The sequence below is a fragment of the Eupeodes corollae genome, chromosome 2, assembly GCF_945859685.1.
Source record: "Eupeodes corollae chromosome 2, idEupCoro1.1, whole genome shotgun sequence".
NCBI lineage: Eukaryota > Metazoa > Arthropoda > Insecta > Diptera > Syrphidae > Eupeodes > Eupeodes corollae.
In genome coordinates, this window is record NC_079148.1 from 114,715,688 (window position 1) to 114,737,047 (window position 21,360).

Sequence of the window (21,360 nt, forward strand, 5' to 3'; positions counted from 1 at the left end):
TAGTTCCAACAACAAATCCACACCCAAATAGACGCTGTCTTTGTTCTCGGTAGCAGTCGCCGTAGTAGATATCGCAGTCTTTTAGTTTGCGTTTGCCCGGTCCATCCCATCGCACTTCTTGGATGGCGGTAATATCTACCTTGCAGCAGTTCAGAGCTTCCGCTAATTGTTCGGTTGCACGTGGTCTGTTAAGCGATCTATCATTCCACGTACAGATCCGAAGTTCGTTGTCCTTATTTCGTTTGCGTGGGTTGTCAACAGTGAATCCGTCCATATCCGAGGCTTGTTGGTGCTTCGCAACTAAATATATTTTTTACGTGGCCAGGAAGTCGCCCCGACACAACCCCCAACCTGGGGGGCCAGATCCTTAGTATAACTCCAAGGAAGGGGAGCCGGATAAACCGCTCCTTACAGGCCTGGGCTCTGAATATGTCCACGAAGCCCTTTAAGGTGTTCACTAAGAAGTTCAAACTTACTGGAACTGTAGACGCCATCGTTGATTCCATCTCGAGAATTTGTCCGCTGCCGTCTGGATAAAGAGAGGTGCCTTAGTGGAAACACCTCTCCCTCCTCTCTCGTTTGCTGCCCCCAACAACTTTCCACTGGGGTTGGAACCCAATCTCCAGTTGAGGTACTAGGCATCCGATGTTCACAGCGGGGAGGAGTAGGAGTTGATAGACAGAGATGGGTTTTGAGAAAAAACTGTGGAGTTGATAGACAGAGGTGGGTTTTGAGAAAAACCTGTGGACGCTTGTGTCTTCTTGAATGCACATGTCTACCATTTGAACATCTGTATTATCATTTGGTTCATTAAAAAATATTATTTGACAGTTCTTTTACAATATCCTACCAATATACAATTAAATTTGTTTAATTTCTCAAACATCTTAAAAAAGCTAACACTTCTATACTTTTGGGATTTTCTCAATTGACAATTATTTCAAAAATAATCATTTTACAGATAAAAACTTGAAGTTAGCTAGGTCGCATCGCAGCCATCCCAGAAGTTATATTTTCAGCTAATTTTGAATTTGTACTAAACGTTATTTCGTTTAACGATGAAGACTTCCAAATTAGACTACGTCCGATCCAGCTGTCGAGGCCATAATCCAGAAAACATAATTAAATTATAATAGCATAAGATTATCTTTCGAATAAAGTAAGTTTCATGTCAACTTGAAAAAATCAACTTTGCTTTATTCAATTCAAAAGGTTGTACCTCTCAAGAAAAACTATAAAGCTTCCTTGTATATATTCAAAGCTCTTTTTTCTGATAAAAACAAAAAGAAAACCTTATAGAAACAATTAATACTCAATTAATAAAACAGAGAGAGAGTAGTTTTATTTAATTCCAAGAATATAAACTGATCCAAAAATGTTGAACAAAAAATCTTGTACAATTTTCAACTTTCTTAAAAACCTTAATCTATTACAAATAGAAACTTGTTGAAGCACTCTCCTCCGCACTAGGAAAACCAAAAGTGTCTTCGTTCCTTGATCTCGACATGATGTGGCAAGTTGAAGGAATCGTGCGATCGTTGCGTCTATTGATTCGTTCCATATCAAAATTGAAAGCGCTGCTGGTACTAGGACGACGTTTTTCCAAACTAAAAAAGCAACCAAACTTTACTACCCTCACAGCAATGGTATGTAAACTTTTTCTCATTCTCAGTTAGACTTACCCTCGATTAGCGTATTTCTTTGCTAAATTAAGTTGTTTTAACTTTCGTAAAATTGCTGTGGCTTTTGTTTTTTCTTTCTTCTTTTTCTCTTGAAGTAAGTACAGCGTCTTGCATTCGTCTTTAATGTGGTCCCTCTGCTTTGACATCGATTTTACAAAGTCTTTCTACACATATAAAAGCACAAAAATAACAGTTTTTATCTTCTATTTACTCAAATAAATATTTGTTTGTTTTGTTTTTTTTTTTCGTTTACCATCTTTTTGCATCCATTCATAAAATTATTCCGTTGTTTAGTTTGGAATTTTAAAACAGACAAAGTTTTCTCAAATTTCAATGACCACGGGCGTGGATGGAAGAGTTCTTTGAGATTTGTTGTTAGATTATTTCCAATCGGATGACCTTTGACAATATTTTTGCATTTTAAACATTTTATTTCATGTTTATTTGCTGTGAAAACGGGGGGAAAATAAAGAACATTGAAGACTGTTTTAGTATAAAATTTTCTTACCAATGATTATGCATTTTTCACAGACTACATCATAGCAGGATAAAATATACATGGTTTTGTCTTTATCAGAATAGTTATGAAAACATCTGTTGCAATGAATCCATACGCTCGTACAATTTTTACTTTGATCTCGAGTCGATGACATTTTTATTTTATTTTTTTTTTTCAACCGAATTTACTTTGAGCGTTGGTAATGACTTGCTATTGATACCTGAAAATGAAATAAAATAACAATGGATGAATTTTGAATTTCCGGTTTATAGAATGGAGTAGATGACTAGAAGATCTGTTTGTTCACGTAATTTTTTTCCATCTCCTATTTACAAACAATATAAGAGGAAATTTCATTGAACATCTAAAGATATATGAAAAGTTTTTGAAAAAATCGAAGAATCATAAATTTTAACATTTTTGGACCTTGAATTTTTGGATATTTTTTCTAAAAATGGAAGAATTATTTTAAGTTGTTCGGCCCAAATATAAAGTTGTTTTTAATAGAAAATTTAAAAAAGAGGCTGGTATGCGACCCACACTGATAACTTCCCATCCCGTTCGTCAATTTGTCTTACGTAAAAGTTTATAGGTTTTCGTGTTGGGTCAAAAAAAGTTGTAAGTTGAACTATTTAAAAAAAAATTTAAATTAATAAAAATGTTGCAAAATTTTAGACGATTTAGTACGATGTTAAATCATTTTTAGTACGATACTAGGTTAAAAAAAAGGATTTGGATAATTTTGAACGAGTTTAGTATCGTACTATCTTCTTAACATTTTACTAACGTTAAAATCATCAAATGGCTACTTTATCTTTTTAGTATCGTACTAAATCTGTATGACAAATGTCATTTTTCTCAAATGTGACAAAGTGTTTTAAAATTGATAAATTGTGAAATAAAATTTATTTATAGATATCATAAAAAGTAAATTAATTTAATTTGATTTAAAGAAAGCCATGAGGGTCCGAAAGCGTAATATAGAACAAAAAGCACGAGAAAACTTCTCGTTTATGACGTCATCATGTCATTTTGGTATGAGATATTTCGTTTAAAATCAGCAGCTAATGAAAAAAAACTGATACATTAAAAAAGACAAAAAAAGGTCACTTTCGCTTGGCCACGTCATGTATCTAAAGCAAATCTACATCTCCAGGATTACCAGTACATTATATATCTTGGGATTTGGTATATACGATCGAACTTAGTAGGTACTTTGTTAGGCTGTCGCACAAATATCAAACTGCATACACCAATGAACGCCACAAAAGTACACGGGCGTTGAAGGACATCATTAAAGAAAGCGCCACTCTCTCGTGTCTCTTTATTGTCGCAACCTTAGATACCCTCCTGAGTACCCACAACCACTACCACCAACCTTCACACCGAAGCCAACAGTTGTACCATTGTAGCTGCTTCTGGGTATTGAAGATGCTTCACGGGGAATAGATCTATCGCAGATATTAAATAATTTGATACACATTTCATTTAAACTTTTTCACTAAACAATAATTCTTTTACCTGGTAGAATAAATTTTTAATATTATTCGTTGTTAATATCCAAAATAGTTGCAACGAACTTAAACTTTAACGCAAATAAACCACGGCGAGTTATGAAAACAAAATTAATGAAAAAAAAATACAAATTCAATGTTGTCACTTTGACATTTGCAAATATATTAAGGTATGTTTGTTTTGTTTGCTCCACAATCTGTCATTATTTAGATGTGTTCATGTTTTTTAATAAAATGGTTTTAGAATAATACTAGTTAGCAAAACAATAAAAAGTGTTTAAAATTAGTGAAAAGATAGTAGATATATAGTAAATTGTAAACTAGTATCGTGCTATGGCCTTAATAATAGGTTGTTTAAAATTCTGCGCCAATGTTTTTCATATCAAGAAATAGTTTAGTTTGAAAATCTAGTTTAGTTAATTAGATTCTTAGCCGCAAACAAATTTTTATCAATTTTAGTAGCATTTCTTAAATTTTTACAAATTGGATGAATGAAATTAATTTGATAGATATCAAAAACCGTAAATCAATTTTTACCAAATTTGGGTACAATTTTTTGAAGATTTTATTTTTTTATGAAAAAAACGGACTGTTGGATTTTTATAAAAAAAACTAATGAATATCGAAAACAAGTATTTTCTTGGAAATAAAAAATGTTTGAAGACATTATTTTTAATTTTTGAAAAGCTATTTGATGGTGATGGTTAGTGGGTTGGACTGTCATGCAAGGGGTCTTGGGTTCAATCCCTGCCTGTGCCAGCTTAATTTAAAAAAAATTATTTTTGCGGGTACTGCCTCTTGCGAGGAATTGACAAATCCTTCAAGAGTAATTCTTGAAGTGAAAAAGTGCTTTCTCAAACTAGCCGTTCGGATTCGGCCTTAAATTGTAGGTCCCTTCCATTCCTGACAACAGTACTCGCACACAGGAATGGTTGAGAGTTGTAAGTCACTAGGCCCTGGTTCACAACGGACTGTTGCGCCACCCCATTTAATTTGATTTGATTCTTCTTTTAAACGAGACTAGACACGCCAATAAATTGTTAAAAATAAAAATTAAAATTCAATTAAAAAAAATAAAATAAACCTAAACCAAAAGAAATATCGTTTTAATAAATGGGATATTACTACCCTTATTATATAAAGACACAGTGTGACCACTAGGAAGAGGAGTGAGAGGTTGGAAGGAGGTGTCGTGGACATTGTTTTTGAATTCCTGAATATGGCAATGGATGGTAAAAACAGAGTATCGTAAGGCATTCCACATTCGCGTAGTACGGCTAAAAAAAGAATCTCTGTGCTCGAGGGTATACTGATGAGCATTTTTAGAAGCCCGAGTATTACGGTTGAAATGTTTAAAGGGAAGAATGCAACTGGCTATTTCTCTTGAGCATAAACCGTTAAAATAACGGTAAAAAAGAGTGAGACAAGAAACTTTACGACGATGTTCAAGCGACGTAAATGTCCTATGATGGTGTTATCACCAATTAATTTAAATGCTCCTCGTTCAATGCTATCCAAAAGGCTTAAGTAGGTTGCAGGTGGACCAGCCCAGAGATGAGAGTTATACTCAAGCTTTGAATAAAAAAACATGAAAAGCTGAGAGTACTATCGTCAAGATGTTGCAGACAGGAGATCAATAATAAAAATGAGAAAGAGTGTTGGAGATAGAGCAGAGCTCTAGGGCACACTAGCATTTATTTTGTGGTTTTCCGACTTGAATCCTTCCAATACTACTTGAATTGAACGATCCCAAAGGTAATTCAATGAAGCAGGGATTCGTGAAAACTGAAAGCACTCATTTTTTATAAGAGGGCCTGATGACAAATCCTATCAAATGCTTTTGAAATATAAAGTGCAATAATTTTACTTTCTCCAACACGATGTAAGGATTTGCTCCACTGTTCGGTGGGAACCATGAGATCACCAGTGGACCTATTGCTGCGAAAGCCGTACTACCGGTCATTAAGAAGCTTCGGTCCTCGTTTACATGACCTTTGAAAGAAGTGACGTAATTGCAATCTGTCGATAATTAGAGGGTGAGGAAGATTGGCCTTTTTTGGGAATAGGCTGGACAAATGAAGTTTTTCATCCGCTCGGAACGAGACCTGAGGAGTAGAATAGGTGAAAAGGCTTACGCAGTGGTTTTTCCAGCGTTGAAGAACACCTCTTAAGAACAATAGCGGGTATACCATCCAGACCAGCAAATGTACGTGTGTTAAGATCTTTTAGAACTCTCGCCACATTATGAGTTATGAGTGCGAAAAAAAAGATTGGCCCCATACAATCACTAACGCGCTCGATGACTGCCTAACAAAGAGATAAGCTTTCTCTAAAGAACTAACAAATGGAGTGTCATTGATAAAGAGCGTTGGAACCGAGTAAGAGGAAGAATTCCTTAAGGTTTTTACAAATGACCAAAAATTGTTGCTGCCTTTGGGACATTGCAGTATTTCTTGCCGTAATTTTTGGTCATGTAAAAATTTGGCCCGTCGAATATGGGCGTTGCAGGCCTTCCTGGCTTGCTTCAACTTATTCCGCTTCTCCTCAGTTGGATGGGCTTTAAAACAACGGAAACGTTATTGACCCTAATAACATCTTTACAGCTCGCATCGAACCATGTGTTTTACTTAGGTCTGATGCTTTTAACAATATTTGGGATAAAAGTTCTCATTCCCAGGAGAATCAAACTTGTGATAATATCAGCACTGGCGTCAACGTCACTATCAGGTAATCATAGTGACCAGTTAAAGATCCTATAATAATTATTGAGACCTTTCCAGTTGGCTTTCTCGTATTACCAAACGGTTCTCCTAAGAGCTCTTTCTTTAACTGAGGAGTATTGACACCAAAAATTTGCAGATATAACACAATTGGCAGATGTGCCTAGATTAGATAGAACACTAATAGTGTACTTACCAGGTCCGAGGTAAGAAACAAGTCAAGGGTATTTTTTGCTCGACCTACCAAGTCCGGTATTCGAGTGGGCTCGTTGACCAGCTGAATTCGGTGGTTCAACTCAGCGAAGATCTCAGGACACACTCCTTCGGATGTTGTCTCCCAAATGTTGAAGCCATGAAGAATTGTGTACATTGAAATAAACTTTTCTCAATTTTACTCAAATACACTAAATTTTCAAAGATTTTATCGATTTGCTGTTTGAAAGTTGAACTTTGATATTTATGATTGTCAACTGTCAATTGACTCCAAATTCAAACTCGACCAAATAACTTGCAACAGTGCAAAGCTGAACTTTGAATCTCATGAAATTTCAAAAGAAACTAAAATTAATATACATATTTAAAATCATGCCTTATTTGAGCTTTTAATGAACATAAATTGCAGAGGTTAAATCTCAGAGGCCATGTACCAATAGAAGCTCTTATTTCTTAAATTCATCCAAACTACTTCAAATAAAACCCAATATAATAATTATGTTTCCTCGTGTTACACCTACCACAACAAATTTCCTAACCTTAATTAAGTTGCAATCAATCAAACTGCCTTTCACTTTTCTGTTTGTAAACTTGTTGAAGAATTAGAACTACTGGCGTATAAATCAATTTTGTTTCTTTGGAACATTTGTTTACGTCTTCGTCGACATCGCAATTCATTCATACAAGGATACAAACATATGTATGTATATTTAATATAGAATGGAATGAGAGTCCTTTTATAAAAAGCTTTTTCCCTTCGCATTATCAAAGGTGCCGCTCTTATACACGTAATTTTCTCCTATAAACATGTATTTATGTATATAAGTAGGTATGTATGTGCACATAAAAATAAGCATAAAATATCACAGAAGCCATTAATCAATATTTGTGTCATTGTTGTCACTTTTTAAACGTTGACAAGCTTCTGAAGTGTGCTTATCATATTCCCATAATATAACGTCATGGTGTTGCGGATCGGTGGCGGGGTGGCGGCTAGAGGTTGGTGCTTTATATACCAACCTACATAAAGCTACAGCTACACACTTTCATCGTTAAGTTGTTAAATTCCTCCTTCTATTTTATTTTTTTTGTCGTTCGCTCGTTTAAGGAAGCGAAAATTGCACACAACGTAAAAGTAAAAAAATAAACCTGAACGCGCATACATAATATGTTTTGGTTTTATTCCTTTGAATTGAAGATAATACGGTTCGTATAACGATTTAACGGAAGGAGCTAATATTTCACAGGATATACTCCAACTCATATACACAATATAGGAACATTTCCGTTATAGTACAGGTATAGTGTCATATCAACTTACTTACTTACTATTATTCAATATAGTACATATACCTTCACAATGCGATATATACCGTTTCTATCTACATCTACACACTAAATCACACATACTATATAAGCATCATCGATGCAATGCGATTAGAAAGGAAGCAGCCATCGGAAATTGGATTGTACGAGATAATGGTTACGACGACGACGACGACGATGTCAGTCACTGATGGGAGGAAGCTTGAAGGTAATGGCTGCCATTGTAAGTAGATTTGTGGAAAACTCTAAAATAGCCTTTTGTTGTTGAACCATCTCTCTTACACTGTGGATCCTGATGTCATGATGCACAAATTGAAATAAGAATTTTAGAAAAAGAGGATACTATCCGTATAAGAGACCCGACCAGGTGCTGTGAAGTGCTCCACAAAGTACCAGAACATAGTAAGGTATATTGGTACATAGGTAATGCGTGCGACGAAAGAATGCTCTTAGCTGTTCAACAAAAGTAGTTCTTATACATATGGATGTATGTATGCACCAGAAAAGGACTATATAAGAGACAAGAAAAATACCACAATAGAACTTTAATGTAAAAGTTTATTTCCGGTTCACTTGGGATAAATGCGATGACGATGAGGATAGATTCTTTGTTTATGTTGTGTTGTGTAAATTTTCTTAAATAAACTAAGACAATAGAAAGTCTTTATTTTGCGTTGTACACTTTAGCTGCATTACTTTATACTCTGTGGGTAAAGAAGATTATAACATTTGGTGTCCACTTTTCAATATATGCTGTTGCTATTAATTCCTAATTTTAAGGGATTCTAGTTTAACTCTGTCTTATGATTCTGAAAAAAAACGAAGGAGTTGTCCGAGAAAGAACCATTTGCAGATATTAGAAAAGATGAAATAAAAGAAGAAAGTACAGACATTTTCTATAGAAATTAACTTTGGGTCACTCGTGCGTATACGTACTATTTTTGTGTATCTTTGAATGGATTGTAAAAACATACCACAAAAAGTAGGTCACAAGCAGTTTTGCTTTTTTTCTCATTGATTGAAAACTTTTGTCATTGATATGATATCCTTTGAATTTGGTATAGAATACGAGACTTTGCAGAATTTTCGATGACTGAGGGAGTTCGAATTTCTTAAATTTTTGTTTCAATATATCTGAAATACGTAGAAATAAAGGAAGTATTTTGGATTATTTAATTCATAATTTTTTTTGTGAACTACGAGTAGGGCCTTACTCAACAAACTCTTCCATCTAGCTCTGTTTCCAACTAGATGTCTCCAGTTTCGCGCTCCAAGTTGGGAGAGGTCACTTTCCACTTGTGGACGTCACCTGATTCGCGGTCTTCCTCTGCTGCTCTGTCCTGTGGGTGTGGATTCGAAGACTTTACTTTACCCTTCTGGCTAAGTCTACGTCCTGTACAACCCGTACATCTCGTTGTTTAATCATCTCAATCACACCCCTTCAATGCATACGGAAAGATCACACAAAGAACTTTTCTCTCGAAACGACCCAAGATATTTTCATCAACTTTTGTCATAGTCCATGCTTTTGCACCGATGATGAGGGTCTTATTTAGCGGAACTTTGGTCCCCCGACAAAGGGCTTCACTACTCAATTGCTTTCTTAGCCCAAAGAAACAGCGGTTAGCAAGAGTTATTCTGCGTTTGATCTCAGCGCTGGTGTTGTTTTCTGCGTTTACAGCGGAGCCTAGGTAGACGAAGTCCTTGACTACCTCAAAGTTACGTCTGTCGATGGAGACGTTTTGACCAAGACGTCGGTGTCGTAAGTCCTTCCTTGACGACAGAATGTGCTTTGTTTGCCCTCATTAACCGTTAAATTCAATTTTGCCGCCCCTGCCTCAATACTCACAAAAGCTCCATTGACATCCCGCTGATTTCTTACAATTATGTCAATGTCATCAGCATATGCAAGTAATTGGACAGACTTTTGAAAGCTAGTGCCTCTAGTGTTGAAGTGTGAGATCTGCACAATTCTTTTAAGTACAATGTTAAAAATATCGCGCATCACCTTGTCAAAAGCCTTTTTTGACATCGAAAGGTTCTGTTAAGTTGTTTCCAACCTTTATGGAGCAGTGTGAATTCTCCATGGCCATCCAAAACTAGAAATGGCTCGTCCCTGAGGATGTCATCATATGCGGACATGAAATCGAAGGCGGTGGATGTTATATTCTTGGGTTTTTCAGGATCTGCCGTAATGTGAATATTTTATTGACTGTGGATTTTCCTGGTCTAAAACCAAACTGATGAGGACCTATCGGGTTGTTGACGATGGGCTTTAGACGGTTACATATTACGGCAGAGAAGATTTTTTAAGCGATGTTACGTAGATAGAGGAGTCCTCTATAGTTGGTGCGGTTTAGAGGGTCACCTTTTTTCAGAATCGGGCAAAGAAAACTAAGGTTTCATTCATCGGGCATGCTTTTTTCGGGCCATATCTTACAGATAAGTTGGTGCATGCTCCTAATCAACTTATCTACAGCTGCTTAAAAGCTGATCACTTCGTCATCACCGAAGTTATACAGTCTGCAGAAGTGGTCCTTTCAGCATTGACTGCGGTTCCACTATGATGTTTCCACTTTCGTCTTTGCAGCCTTCGGTTCTAGGTTTATGCACCTGCGAATTTCATTTTACCCGTCAATAAAACTTTCGCAAGCTTCTCATGCCCTCTCTTTTTCCTTCCGAGAAGTCGGCGTTCCTCTCGCCTCTTCTGCTCATAGAGCTTATGAGCAGCTCTCGTCCTTTTATGCTGCGCTGCTTTGCGTGCTTGTTGTCTGGCTGCATTTGCCTGCCGACATTCTTCATCAAACCAGGAGTTTTAGTTGGTGGCTGCTTGAAACCCAGAACATCAGAGGCGGCTTCACTGATTGAGAGTTAACTTGTAACTAGGTCGGAGAAGGATTTGGCGATCTCTGGTGATTGTAGCCGTTCGACGTTGTACCTTCTCCCAGCACCTCCTTGTTTTGCCGGAAAATCCGAAGTACTACCTCGGCTAGCTCCTCGGAGAGTTCGTACATCCATGATGCTGGCAGTTGTCTGGCGCCGATCGCAATATGGTCAATCTGGTTGATGGTAGAATAATCTGGAAAAGTCCAAGTTCTTTTGTGGATATTGAGGTGTGGAAAACGCATACTGGCTATCATGACGTTTCACCCCGCAGCAAAATCTATGAGCCTGAATCCTGTTGTCGTGCAGGTTGTTTTTCCCGATTATTCCACCAAAGATGTTTTTCCTTCCTAGCTTGGCATTAAAATCGCCCAGGACTATTTTAATATCGTAGCTAGGACACTGCTTATATGTTTTATCTAGGAGCTCGAAGAACATATCTTTGGTGTTGTCGTCTTTCTATTCTGTGGGAGCGTGCAAGCATATCAGGCTAATGTTGCCGAATTTAGCCTCGATGCGTATGGTCATGAGTCGCTCATTGATGCACCTATAGCTCAAGACTTCTTGCCTTAGCCTGGCTCCAATGACAAAGCCGCATCCAAATAGGCGCTGTTGGTTTACGTGGTAGCAGTCACCATAGTAAATATCGCAGTTTTTCATCTTCTTTTTGCCCGGCCCATCCCATCGTATTTCCTGAATGGCGGTGATGTCTGCTTTATAGCGATTTAGGGGCTACATTTATTCTTCCGTCACACGCGGTCTGTTAAGGGACCTAACATTCCACGTGCATATCGGAAGTTAGTTGTCCTTGATTCGTATGCGTTGGTCGTCCACAGTAAATCCGTCCGTATCCGAAGCTTGTTGGTGCTTCGCAACTATGAAAGCTTTTACTTGGCGGCACAACCCCTAAGCTCAAGGGACAGATCCTAAGTATAACTCCAAGGATAGGGAGCCGGATGAAACCGCTCCTTATAGATCTGGGCCCAAAATAAGTCGAAGAAGCCCTATAAGGTGTTCACTAATTAGTTCAACCTTACTGGGACTGTAGACGCCACCGTTGATTCCATCTCGGGAATTCCTCTGCTTCCGTCTGGAACCTCTCTCGTTTGCTGCCCCCAACAACTTTGACCTGGGGTTGAAACCCAATCTCCAGTTGAGGTTCTAGTCACCCGATGTTCACAACACGGGGGGTGAGAGTAGGAGTTGATAGACAGAGCTTTGTTTTAATAAAAACCTGTGGACGCTTGTGTCGTCTTGAATGCACATGTCTACCATTTGAACATCAGTTTCAAAGATCGACGAGAAATCGTGAAACGTAAAATTTCTTTAACACTTCGGGTTACAGTAGTAATATTTCAACTAATGTTGCAACTAGTGTTGCATTTTTCTTAGAATGATTTTTAGTTTCTGGTATGAGGTAACCCTAAGATTAATTCAGAGATGAGCTACCTACACACTGCTCACGTTTCATCCCCATCCTCAACTCATCCTAAGACCACACATAGCATAAGAAAGAACTCATCCCAAAAAATAAGAAATACTGGGAAACTAACTTAGCGAAATAAATGGTTTGTGCATTCGATTAGTTTGTTCAAATACATAAACCACTCCTTTTAATATATCATTTTCCCAGTATTTCACATTTATATTTATATATAATGGTGTAGTTCATACATGTTAAGTGTCAAACGATGACAGATTTAAGAATGACAGCTATCCAAGTACCTTACTATTTGATATAAAACTTCTTATTGGAAAAATCTGTATTTGTCTTGTTTTAAGACCTTATTATAAATAAATAGCTGACAAAGAAGAAACTTTTTGCTTGAGCAGTTAAAATGAAGGACGAATTCAAAACTAGGAAAGTGTATGAAAATGTGTCTGATGGTATTTTTATTCATTTAAAAAGAAAATAAACTTATTAAATTACATCCAATCTTATTCCATCCTTATTGTATAATCTGCATTATATCTCATAGCTCCTTGCATTTATTACAAAGGGATTTCAGAAGAGAGAAAATAAAGGAGCTATGGGAAAGTCCTATAAATTATCTCAATATTTCCTAGAAATAGGTAAATATTACATTGTGCACTTATCGTTGGGTCTTTCCTCTTCCTTGTATCTTATGTTTTATCTCTACTTTGTCATTGTCTACTTGAGTGCATTTTGCATATCTTAAGCTCTTTATTAGATGCTATTTAGATTTGTATAGATCATGTATAGATATGCAAGGATATACATAGGTACCAGAAGTTATTGATAGCCTAAAAGGGATTGGTTTTCGTATAAATGCATTTGTTTAAGAGTATGTTTATGTTTGTAGTTTTAAGTTTCTCTTTTGTGAACTGAAATAGAAATTTTACAACATCATCATAAGCTCAAGCATAAACATTTTTGATAAATTGATATTGATCTTTTTGTAAAATATTTACTTGAATGGATATTCAAAAGTTATCTTCTATCCTTTTGTCAAGAATAAACATTTGTAAGTTTATTAATTAAGTTATAAAGTTTGACTTGTTATAATTTTCTTGTAATTCAATAAATTAAGATAAATCAATTAAATATGAACAAGATGTTTTTCTTTATGATTTATTAAGTAAGTATTACGTCCTTTGAATAACATTTTCATATTAATATTACATTATTCTTGAGTTATTTTCTATTTTAAGCATTTTCTTCCAATGAAATTTCAATTTTCTTGAGAGTAATATTTTAAATTCATTGAAAATTGTTTGTTTAGATTTAGATTAGATTTTATTTTATTTTTATTATTTCTTAACATAACTATAAATTTAAAAAATCACAATTAGCATGGCAATGCCGTCTGCCAGGTTGACAAGATTGATTTAATGTAAACGGTGATTTTTTAAGAACTTGAAAACTTTTAAAAAAAAAAAAAGCATACAATTTGCAAAATCTCATCGATTCTTTATTTGAAACGTTAGATTGGTCCATGACATTTATTTTTTGAAGATAATTCCATTTAAATGTTTACCGCGGCTGCGTCTTAGGTGGTCCATTCGGAAAGTACAATTTTGGGTAACTTTTTCGAGCATTTCGGCCGGAATAGCCCTTCCAAAGCTGGAATAGTTGCTGGCTTATTTGTGTAGACTTTAGACTTGACGTAGCCTCACAAAAAATAGTCTAAAGGCGTCAAATCGCATGATCTTGGTGGCCAACTTACCGGTCCATTCCTTGAGATGAATTGTTCTTCGAAGTTTTCCCTCAAAATGGCCATAGAATCGCGAGCTGTGTGGCATGTAGCGCCATCTTGTTGAAACCACATGTCAACCAAGTTCAGTTCTTCCATTTTTGGCAACAAAAAGTTTGTTAGCATTGAACGATAGCATTCTTCAAGAAAAAATTTAACGATAGCAGGTTTTATCCAAAACAGCAATGGAAGATCATTAACAATCTTTTAGGAAAACAAAATGGCGGCAATGAACTTAAACCCATAGAGTTTTCCGAAAATGCGGTTTCAGAAAGCGTTGCGGATATTTCAAATAATTTTAATCTGTTTTTCAAAGATGTAGTTAAAAATCATACACCAATTTCCACAAACATCAAAAATAATTCTCTAGAACATCCAAATGATGGTTTAGTTATGTCTTCTTTCTTTTTAGTGCGGTTCCAAAAGCTTTCTTCGGAATAGATGACTTAAGCAGCATAGTAATAAAAAAATACATGATTTTATAACAAGGCCCTTATCATATATTGTCAACTAAAGCTTTGAAAGTGTTGTATTCCCAGAATGCCTTAAAACTGCAATTATTATCCCGATACATAAAAAAGGTGAAAAATCAGACCCTTATAACTACAGACCAATTTTGTTGCTATCTGTTTTCTAAAAAATGTTTGAAAAATTAATAACTAAGAGAATGCCTTAAGTTTCTTGGTAAATATAGAATTCTCAGCTCTTCTGTTCTGACGTAAGCTCTGTTTATGATCTGATTCTTTTAAATAAACTTTACAGATATGGATTCAGAAGTAACATTTTAAATTGGTTCTCATCCTATCTTCAAAACAGGTCCCAGCATGTGCAATTCGGTACAACTATGAGTGATTCGACCACTAGTGCAAGTGTAGGCGTTCCATAAGGGTCAGTGCCCGGGCCTTTACTTTTTATTAATTTCCCATAGGGAGTTATTGTAATGGGTCCGATATGTCAAATTGAAATTTTTTACATTTCTCGACGTTTCAAGGTCCTTAGAGTCGAAATAAAAGATTTTTAGAAAGATGTATGTGCGTGTGTGTGTACGTACGTACGCGCGTATGTTCGCGACGTTTTTTTCGTCCTCCATAGCTCAAGAACCAGAAGAGATATCGATTTGAAATACATTTTGTTATACAGATAATAAGGCAGAAAGATGCAGTAAGGGCTCTCAAGACAATTGCGTGGGTGGTTTTTTTTACCATAGCAGTTTGAAAAAAGGTGAACATTTTGGTTAACCCTAAATATCTTACGAACCAAAAACGCTAGAGACTTGAATTAAATTTTATATAATATATTGTAACGTGAGTGAAACAAGTATATTTTTTGAAAAAAATCCATTTAACGGTTTTTTTTTTATAAATCAAAAAAACTGAAAAAAAAATTGTCAACATCAAAATTTTTCTACTGAAATAAGATTTCATCTCCAAAACAATTTTGTGCAACGAAGACTTATTTTTTGACATCTGATAAAATTTTGAGAAAAATCGATTTTTACAAAAAATAAAAACCTAAAAAAAATAATAAAAGTTGGTAAAAATTGATTTTCGACTCAAATATCTTTTTTTTTTTTAAAATGTGTAGGTGTTGGCTTCAAGCTAATTTTATCTTATAAGAAGTATTGTTTTCAACATTCAGTACAATTTTGAAAAAAATCGAATTGACAGTTATTTTACAAAAAATAAAACTCTAAAAAAAACAATACTAAAACTTGTTAAAAATTTAATTTCGACTCTAATAGCTTTTTAAAAATTAAAAATATTGGCTTCAAACTTATTTTATTTCACAGAAAATATTGTTTTCGATATTCAGTAATTTTTATATAAAAATCAAACAATTGGTTTTTCATAAAAAAATAAAATCTACAAAAAATAGTACGCAAATTTTGTAAAAATTGATACGAGTACATATAGACAAAATTTTAAGTAAGACAAATCCACAGACGGGATGGGAAGTTATCAGTGTGGGTCGCATCCCAGCCTCTTTTTTACCAACTCTTAGTAATGTTTTTTTAGGTTTTTATTTTTTGTAAAAAAAAAACTGTCAATTCGATTTTTCTCAAAATTTGCTCTAATGAAAAGCTATTATCTCAAAGTTTTTAAAAGATATTTGAGTAGAAAATAAGTTTTTACCAACTTTCATACATTTTTTATTAGGTTTTTAATTTTTTGTAAAAAACCTGTCAATTCGATGTTGAAAACAATGTTTCTTATAAGATAAAAAAGCTTGAAGCCCAAATTTCAAGTTTTTTAAAAGATATTTGAATCGATATTCAATTTTTACCAACTTTGAGTAATGTTTTTTTTAGATTTTTATTTTTTATAAAAAAAACTGTGAATTAAATTTTTCTCAAAATTTTATCAGATGTCAAAAACAACTTCGTTGCACAAAATTGTTTTGGAGATGAAATCATATTTTAGTCGTAAAATTTTGGAGGTAAACTTTTTTTTCAGTTTTTGGGTTTATAAAAAAACTGTTATATGGAGAAATATACTTCTTTGATATCCCGTTACAATATATTATATAAAATTTAATTCAAGCCTCTAGCGTTTTTGCTTCGTAAGGTATTTAGGGTTAACCAAAATTTTCACCTTTTTTTCAAAATGCTATGTTAAAAAAACCACTCACGCAATTTTCTTGAGAGCCCTTTCTGCATCTTTCTGTTTTATTATCTGTATAACAAAATTTATTTAAAATCGATATCTCTTATGGTTCTTGAGCTATGTACGTACGAACGTACGTACACACGCGCGATTTACGTTTTATGTGGCCGCAGAAAGAAAAAAAAAACTTTTTATTTATTTTTTTTTATTGGGCCACAGGCCTCTTACGCTTTATTAATTTATACTAAATACAACAAACTAATAAGAAACCAGAATGATCCGCCGTCCAAGCGTCGCTGCGATCATTGCGGTTACATACGTATTATTGGGCTCCGCTGATCGGTTATGCCTTTGCTTTTATAGTCTTTTAATGCTGACATTGCATTTAGTGGGTGATTGAGCTGTTGACCCTTTATTGCTGATGCCGCACTTATTGGTTGGAAGTGCTGTTGACCCTTCATTGCCGACGCTGCACTTATCGGTTGAATTGTAGTTGCTGCTATATCATATGTAACTCGCGCACAGACATTTGACTAAAAATCTTTTATTTCAACTCTAGGGACCTTGAAACGTCGAGAAATGTCAAAATTTTCAATTTGACAAATCGGACCCATTACAATAACTTCCTATGGGAAGTTAATAAAACCCTAAAAAACATTACTAAAAGTTGGTAAAAAATAATTTTTGGCTTTCCAAAATTAAGGATACTGGCTTTAAACTGATCTTATCTTATAGGAAATATTGTGTTCAATATTCAGTAAAATTTTTATAAAAATCCGACATTCAGTTGTTTTTAAAAAACAAATTAAGATCTACAAAAAATTGTACGCAAAATTGGTAAAAATTGATGTTCCATTCTCGATGTCTCGTTTTTAATATTTTGTAAAAGTTTAAAGCCAAATCGACAGACAGGATGGGAAGTTATGAGTATGGGTCGCCTCTTTTTTAAATTGAAATAACATCCACAGTTACATGGGCATTTACATATACAAAAAACTGGAAGTACATAAAATAAACATCCTTTACAGACACGTGGACGAAAAATTTTATTTTTATAAAAAGAGAAGAAGCGTAACTTTACTCTTCACTACTTTAAAATTATTTCTTTCAATTGCTATTAAAATAAATAAAAGAGTTGATAAAATGAGATTTTAAATAAATTCTAAGCAATTCTTTATTTAATTTGACATTATTTCAATGTGCATAACCATGATGACGTTTAACGCAACTCATTTTGATGTCTCATAATTTTGTTTTCTTCTGTTAAAAAGATATTTTAAAATTTGTGACATAATAAAATGCGTTCAGTGACTAATTTTACTTTTAATATAATCAAACACAAAAGCGAAAGCCTTAATTTACTCTTGGGTGTACTTACTCTAAATATAACCTTTAAAAATATTCATTTAGTCTCATGAGACCGATAATTCTTGTTTTTCTTCTTCTTTTTTGTTTTTGTTTAACTTTTGACCGATGTCGTTTTTTTGTTGTTTTCCAACTAAATATTTAATAAGCACTTTTAAACATTTTTATCGTTGCATTTTTGAGTAAAAAATATCTATAAAGTTGTGTTGTAAAAAATACTGAAATATGTTCTTGCCCTACTTTTACTATGCTCGTAATTACTTACTTGAATAAGTAATAGCTGCTGAGTTAACTTATATCAGCTAGTTAGATGTTGAGAGCCTTTTATTTATTCTTCTTCTCTTCTTTTTTAATCTTATATCACCCTGTCTGCTAAAAATAAGAAAAAAACGTTTGAATTTTCAACGCGATGGAGAAGACTTCTTGTGCTTCTTTTTCAAGATTTTGTTAACTAAGAAAAAATTATATGGAGAACAATTTTTCCATAAAGTGCTCTATTCAACTATTTTCAACGAAACCCGTGAAATTTATTTTTGAATCAATTTATGAGTAGATTCTGAAAATTTAGAATTTAAATCACATAATTCAAATTTTAAAAGCTGCAAATATTAAAAGCTGTCAAATTTCAAAACATGACAATCTTACAAATTGATAGGTGACAGTATAGTTTAGGGTTTTCCTATAACAGGTTGCATTTTGATATTTAAAAAAAAACGAGTATTTCTTAATAGTCATACAAAATGTGTATTTAATTAAAAATAGCAAGGTATGACATGGAGAACGATATCAGTTATGTGGATTCTTTAGCAACCGTATTTTTTACTAGAAATTTTCTATATGCACACTTCGCACATTTGAAGTTGTATGTCCTCCATAAATTTACGAATTCCATCTTAAAGGACTAAAATCTAGCTAAAGCATTGGTAAAAGAATTTTACGTAGCCCCAAAAAAAGGTACAAAATATAAATGGACAATAGTAATCACATCCTTGAAAAAGAAGCTGGGATGCAATCCACGCTGATAACTTCCCATCCCGTCTGTCGATTTGTCTTGTTTAAAAGTTTGTAGGTATTTGTGTTGGGTTAAAAAAGTTGTCAGTTGAATTATTCTTAAAAATTTTAAAATTATCAACAATATTTTTCAAGTAAAGAAATAGTTAAGTTTGAAAATCTAGTTTTGTTAAATAAATTTTTAGCCGAAAAAATAATGTTACCAAATTAAGTAGCATTTTTAAAATTTTTATAAATTGGATGAATATTGCATTTTTGAGAGATTTCAAAAACTGAACATCAATTTTTACTAAATTTGGGTACTTTTTTTTGTTGAAAAAACGGACTTTTGGATTTTTATAAAAAAAAAACAACTGAATATCGAAAACAATATTTTCTGTGAAATAAGAAAGTTTGAAGGAAATATTATTAATTTTTGAAAAGCTATTTGAGTCGAAAGTAAATTTTTACTAACTTTTAGTAATTTTTTTTACGTTTTTATTTTTTTTAAAAAAAAAACCTGTCAACTTTCCAGATATTAAAAATGTAATTTTTCGTTGCAAAATTGGTTTGGACATGAAATCATTTTCTATTCGTACAATTTTCGAGGGTAACAATTTTTTTTGTCAGTTTTTTTTTGATTTATAAAAAAAACCGTGGATTTTTCTTAAAAATATACTGGTTAAGTATAAAGTTACAATATATAATATACAATTTTTTGCAAGCCTCTAGTGTCATTGGTTCGTGAGATATTTTGGGTTAACCAAAATGTTCACCTTTTTTTTAAACTGCTATGGTAATAAAAACACGTACATAATTTTCTCGAGAGCCCTTTCTGCATCTTTCTGCAGACATTTTTCTAAAAATCCTTGACTTTGGAAAGTCGAAAAATGTAAAAAAATTTAATTCGACATATCGGAGCAATTACAATAACTTTCTATGGGAAGTTTAAAACAAGAAAACCTACAAACCTTTTAAGCAAGCGAAATCGACAGACGGGATTTGAAGTTATCAGAGTGGTTCTTACGCAGTCTCTTTTTAATTCAGTGCTGTTTTTTTTCAAACAACTTTTGAAGAAAACTTAGAGTTGATAACTCGGTGTTCATAACACCGTCCAAATTATATCAGGACAAAAATAGAAGTAAATTGGCTTGTTTATATTTCGGAGATCTGAGAAATTTCCGTATTCTTAAAAATATAAAAAAATTTCTCACTATTGCTGTTAGATATTTGAGAACAAAATTTGAATGATTCAATTTATCAAGAATTGTCTATTTCAAAAGTTAAAAAGTATGAAAAGAAATGCCAAACCCTTTTGATTGCTAGGTTATAATGAATAGGGAATTGTGTTTATACTTTATTCTTTTACTTTCTCAATCCGTCGCAGAACATTTTCAGACTAAACAAGCTAAGTAGTTCTAATACCAATACTGAAATATCATTGAAATTTTAATGATTAAGAATTTGTTTTAATGTATGGAAAATTTAATGTGTTAATTTTATGGACCGATTCCGAATTGTAAAAAAGTGGCTTAGATTTTGTTTTGTATTTTGTTGTTAAAACAAGTTAAAGAAAAATATTTTTTTTACGAAAAAGTTTTTTAACGCTGACAGCATCTGTATGTTTTTTCTGTTATTTTCGTTGTTAAAAGCCAGTACGACAAACCTTTTTAAATACATATAGTTTTATAAAAAAAACTCCAAATAGTTAGTTAGTTTAGTTAGTTTTATTGCCTTAAAAGATACAAGAACAAAATATTATATTCTTGATTGTAAGATTAAATAAATAAAATAGTCCATGAAGAACTAGTGCTAGCCTAGTGACTTACAACTCTCAACCATTCCTGTGTTCGATTAACGTTGTCAGATATGCCGAATCCGAACAAATAATTTGAGAAAGCAATTTTTCAAAACAAGAATTAGTCTAAGAGGATTTGTCAATTCCTCGCAAGAGTCAGTACCCGTGAAAAAAGTTAGGTGGTACAGGCAGGGATTGAAACCAAGACCCCTTGCATGACAGTCCAACGCACAAATTCATTTTTATTACTTCAATCTTAAACCTATCTTAAAGCTAGACGAAAATTCATAAAACAAGCCTGATTAACCATAACTTATAACTAACTTACTGGTCCCATACAAACTCTCTAGGCCTTTCGGCCCTAAGATCTATTTAAGTTCAATTCCATTTCATATATTTTTGTTATCATTAGAACATTTGAAAAAACAAATATCAATATCCTTTTTTATTTTCACTTTAAAACTACTTAAAATAAGGTCCTTAATATAAAACTTAGAGCTAAGTTAAACTACCTATTGTACCTATAAACTACTTAAAACTAGAACAACCACA

At 33.6% G+C, this 21,360-nt stretch overlaps 1 protein-coding gene across 1 annotated transcript; it reads right to left on the reverse strand.

The window, feature by feature from the left end:
- Nucleotides 1-1,429: 1,429 nt before the first annotated feature.
- Nucleotides 1,430-2,340, reverse strand: LOC129945195 (RING finger protein vilya). The gene is made up of 4 exons (XM_056054852.1): nt 2,191-2,340; nt 1,936-2,129; nt 1,683-1,846; nt 1,430-1,607 (listed from the first exon to the last, which is right to left on the reverse strand). Exons 1-4 carry the CDS (start codon nt 2,333-2,335, stop codon nt 1,430-1,432), a joined length of 681 nt encoding a protein of 226 aa, XP_055910827.1. The 5' UTR covers nt 2,336-2,340.
- Between the last annotated feature and the right edge of the window lie 19,020 nt (nt 2,341-21,360).